Source organism: Bison bison, unplaced genomic scaffold (genome assembly GCF_000754665.1).
Source record: "Bison bison bison isolate TAMUID 2011002044 unplaced genomic scaffold, Bison_UMD1.0 scf7180017864492, whole genome shotgun sequence".
NCBI classification, from domain to species: domain Eukaryota; kingdom Metazoa; phylum Chordata; class Mammalia; order Artiodactyla; family Bovidae; genus Bison; species Bison bison.
Window position 1 is genome coordinate 2,381,220 of NW_011495051.1, and position 4,328 is coordinate 2,385,547.

Here is a 4,328-nt window from a genome sequence, read left to right on the forward strand (position 1 = left end):
TTATGTTCTGCACCCTGTGGCCTCAGACTTCTCATCCGTACAGAGGATATGAGTTACTGATGACCCTTAAGGCCTCTGACCCAGGGACAATTGGGTTCTTAGGGTGGGCAGATTAGAAAATATTAATTTAAGACACTCAGTAGAGTTTGAATTTCTCATTATCAACGAGTAACTTTTTTACTATGAGTATGCTCCAAATATAGTTAAGCCTAAGTATAAATAATATATCCTCAACCGCAGCACAACACCAGGTTGCAGACTACAAGTCCCATAATCCATTGCGACATTCCCTTTTAGGAATCTGTCATTTTTTGATTCTTCTTTCATTCATTTATCCAAAAATTATATAACCCACCCCTTGTGTGCCAGGCCTTGGGTCAAGTTCTGAGGAATACATCGGTGCACAAAGCAAAAACAAGTCTTTGCCCTCAGGCAATTTAACATCTATATTCTTTGGGAGTTTTAAGTGATTTTTCCCAGACATCTGCCAGGAAGACTTCAGCTCCCATGATCCCTTGTGCTTGCTCGAGACCACAATTCCCAGGAGTCCTAGCGCAACAGGTCCGCCCCTCTCCTTATTTCTAACTTTCTTCCGGGTCGCAAGGTCACCTCCTGTACAACCTCTCTTCCTTCCGTCCCTCGCCTTTCTCCCGCAGCAAAGGCAGGGTTTCAGTAAGTTGCACTGCTAATAGTTTGTTTTAAAGTCTCTGTATTTTCTGACTTGGAGTTTAAGCGAAACTTTAGCCAGACAGTCCACCACAGCTTTCTCTATTAGGGAGTAACAGAATGGGCCCTCAACTCCCATGTGGCTCCGCGCGCCGGGAAGACTACAACTCCCAGTAGGCAGCGCGGCGGACAGGCGGCCCTCGGCGGTGCCGGCAGGACCCCGGGGCGGGCGCGGGCTGTCCCGCGCGGCGCCCGCAGGACCCCGGCGCCTACCCATGCCGAGGTGAGTCCGCGGGAGCCACCGCCACCGCCGTTCCTACCCCGCCGCCGCTCCGCGCGGCCCCGCCGCCGGCCAGGATGCTGGAGGAAGCGGGCGAGGTGCTGGAGAATATGCTGAAGGCGTCGTGCCTGCCTCTCGGCTTCATCGTCTTCCTGCCCGCTGTGCTGCTGCTCGTCGCACCGCCGCTGCCCGCCGCCGATGCGGCGCACGAGTTCACCGTGTACCGCATGCAGCAGTACGACCTACAGGGGCAACCCTACGGTGCGTGGACCCGGGCCCCTGGCCTCCCCTTGGGCCCAGCTCTTCTCCTGGGCTCTTGGTCTCCCCCAGCTCAGCTTCCCCGCTGGGGCCCTGACCTCCCGCCCAGCCTCCCGCCTCCCTAGGGCCCCGGCCTTTGCCGGCCAGGATGCCCCTTCCCGCGGTTCGGTCTCTGCTTCCTGGGCTTCAGGACCTGCCTCTCCCACACGTCCAGCAGGAGTCCAGCTTGCAGACCTCACTTGGGCTGCCAGACCCTTTACCGGAGCTCCAGGCAAGTCCGAGCCTGGATACCTGGACCGCTGCTGGGCCCCTAGCTCTCTCTGTCCAGTGTCCCGGGGACCCACCGCCTGGCTCCCACAGCCCTCTGGCCCCGTCCCCGACAAGGGCTACCTGCTCCAGAACGCAGAACTTCCTCCCAGCCTCAGGCCATACTGTCGCTTCTCCAGACCTCCTGGGTCCCCTCCCTCTCTCCAGTCCCCAGCTGGAATAGAACGCCCGCCTTGGGCCTCCTTGATTTGGAGTGGAGCCTCTCAGCGCCGTTTTTCCAGGCTAAGCTGGCCAACCCTGCACAGCCCTTCAGCACCCGGGTGCGCTTTATCTAGCGCTCACATTCTGCTCTGCTTTAGGGCTCAGAGCTCTGATCGCTCACCCCAGCCTGTCACTATGTGGAGGCCCTCCCTACTCCCTGGTCCCAGTTAATGAATTCGGTTCCTCAGAAATTCTCCTGCCTTTGGGCTCCTGAAATCCGTTGGACCCCATGTCCTGCTCCCTGCTTGGGAGCGCACCCACCCCTCAGCTTCCTGGAAGCCCCCCTGCTGCTCCTTCTCCCCAGGATTGCAGGCCTCCAGGCCTGGATCCTCCCTAGCTTCTGTTCCTCAGCCCTGCCCTCTCATCTGTTAAAGTCTTTCGAAAGTGTCCTCTCTTCCCGGCCTTGCTGTATCTTGTGTTCCAGAACCTTCTGGCCTCTGGTTGCGCTCCCAACTTGGTGTCTTAGGCCCCTGGCAAGCAAGGCCCATCCATGCCATGAGGGCTTCCCCTCCCCAGTGCCCCTGTCCCCTCATATCTGAGCCCTGGTTCTCTTGGACTGGCCTCTCTTGTTGGAACATTAGGGCCAACCTGAGTCCCCTGGACCCCTTGCCGCTGCCAGGTCCTTGGGGAGCCCCGGGGTCTGGAGACGTCCCCCTCAGGCCCCTCTCACCCCAGAGTTGTAGCATTAGTTTAGTGCAGTGGTTGCCAGTTCACGGGTCCCTGAGTGATGACTTTGGGTCGTCATGATTGACAGGCTCCTGGCATTCAGTGGGGCCCAGCCAGGGGTGCTGCCCCACACCTCACTGTGCCCGGGACAACCTCACTCCGAGAATTATCTGGGCCAGATTGTCAGCAGTGCCAAGGGGGAGAACTTAGGGTTACAGTGTTGGCTGCAGACCCCAGGCTCCTCACCAGTGGGGTGGTGGGCCAGGAGCCCCTAAGGAGTGGTCAGTTTATATGTATTGTTGGCATCCCCCTGGGAAGAGGGTCTATGCCAGGGGTGTCGCAGGTGGCCCTTTGGGATGACTTTTGGCATTTCATCATCATAATTTTGAATAGCCATGTGTGACTGGCGGCTCTGTCCTGGTCTGGAGGATTCCGCCATCCCGTTGGGATGGGATTCACGCCCTTGTCCTGTCTCACACTGGGAGCCTTGCTGCGAGCTCTCCTAGCACACCCAGCTCTGCCCCAGCCCCTTGGGCAGCTGTAATCTGGATGTCCCGTGTCTCCTGCTGCCTGCTCAGCGCTGGCCTGCTTGCTGATATGGCCCCCTGTCCTTGCCCAGACGGGCGCTTCTTGACACTCCAACCCTGATCACAGAGCCATGTCTGCCTCGTCCTCCACGTGGGCCCTCGGAACCTTCAATACTTTCTCCCTGTCCTCCTCCCCTCCTCTCTCTCAGTCCTTTGCCCCCAGTCCTTGATTCCTTCCTATTCTTTTTTCTGACCCCGTGACTCCCTCACCCCACACGCCCTCCTTCCCAGCCCCCATCTTTGCCAGACACTGAGTGGGCTCAGGGATGAACAGAGGGGCCTGGCGGGGCACCCACCCATCTCGACTTACACATCTGCACCCCCACCCTGGTCCCACCTGTTAGTGTCCACATTGGCAGGGATGTGGGGTGCCTGCCACTGCCTGGGGAGATGCTGTGGGATAGTTTGGTGGAGCAGGGAACCCCAGCTCCCTCCCAGTGGTGGAGCATCTGAGAGCTGCTCTGCTGGGTCATCGCTGATTGCAGTGTCCCCAGCATCGCACATGCCCTTGCTTTGAGCCTCATTTCCCAACTTCCTGTCCTCTCTCCACACCTCTTGAGAAATCGGCAGGAGAGGCGTGTGCTCTTTGAGCTGGGGTGTGAGCTGGGCCCTGGGTGTGGCCTGCCTCCCTGCCCTCCCACAACGGACTCCGGCCTCCCTGGGCTGGGCCGCTCATGCCCATCCCACTTGGTCCCCTGCAGAAACGGCTCTGGCAGGCGGGGACGTGGGCACCCACGCCGGGCACCAGGACGGGCTCTCCACCCCTGGTTGTAAATAAAGTTTTATTGGCACTCCGCCACACCTAGTCAGTGGCTTTGCACTGCGTAAGACTAGTGCCACTGCAGGGAGAGAGGACTGGCCTTCGATTGAAAAGTCTGCGACCTCCGTTCAGATCTGGTCCCGCCGTGGGGACCTGCAACTTGCTGTCCAGGTGTCCAGAGCCCGTCATGACTCAGGGGCAACAGGCCTTGCAGACTTCAGCCTCGCACCAACCAAGGCAGTCTCTGCTCTTGGGGTGCTTAGCCTCTGAGGGGGCACTTGGGGGTCTGGCGTTAGCCTGACTCTGCTCTTACCCCCTCCTTCCTCTCTCTGGCCGTCCTCCTTCTGGAAAGTGGGTCACAGTAGGCTCCACAGGTGGCCCTGTGTGTCGCCACCCCAAGGTGACATCTGAGCCACCCCCGGGAGGCTGCAGCTGGGACAGGTGGGGCACAGGGGAAGGGCCCACCCGCCTTTTCAGGGTTTCAAGGGCTCCTGAAGGTCTCTGCTGCCCTCTCCTACCAGGCCCTTGGGGGCTCCCCTGTCACCCTAAAGCAGAAGTGGGGGCCCAGAGGGGTGGGGAGAGG

At 59.4% G+C, this 4,328-nt stretch overlaps 1 protein-coding gene across 1 annotated transcript in view; it reads left to right on the top strand.

Annotated features, from left to right (window-relative positions):
• Positions 1–913: 913 nt before the first annotated feature.
• NCLN (nicalin) overlaps positions 914–4,328 on the top strand; it is a 13,543-nt gene continuing 10,128 nt past the window's right edge. The window contains exon 1 of the mRNA XM_010828437.1: positions 914–1,207. Within this exon, the coding sequence (XP_010826739.1) occupies positions 1,024–1,207 (184 nt within the window). The 5' untranslated portion in view covers positions 914–1,023. The remainder of the gene's footprint in view (positions 1,208–4,328) is intronic.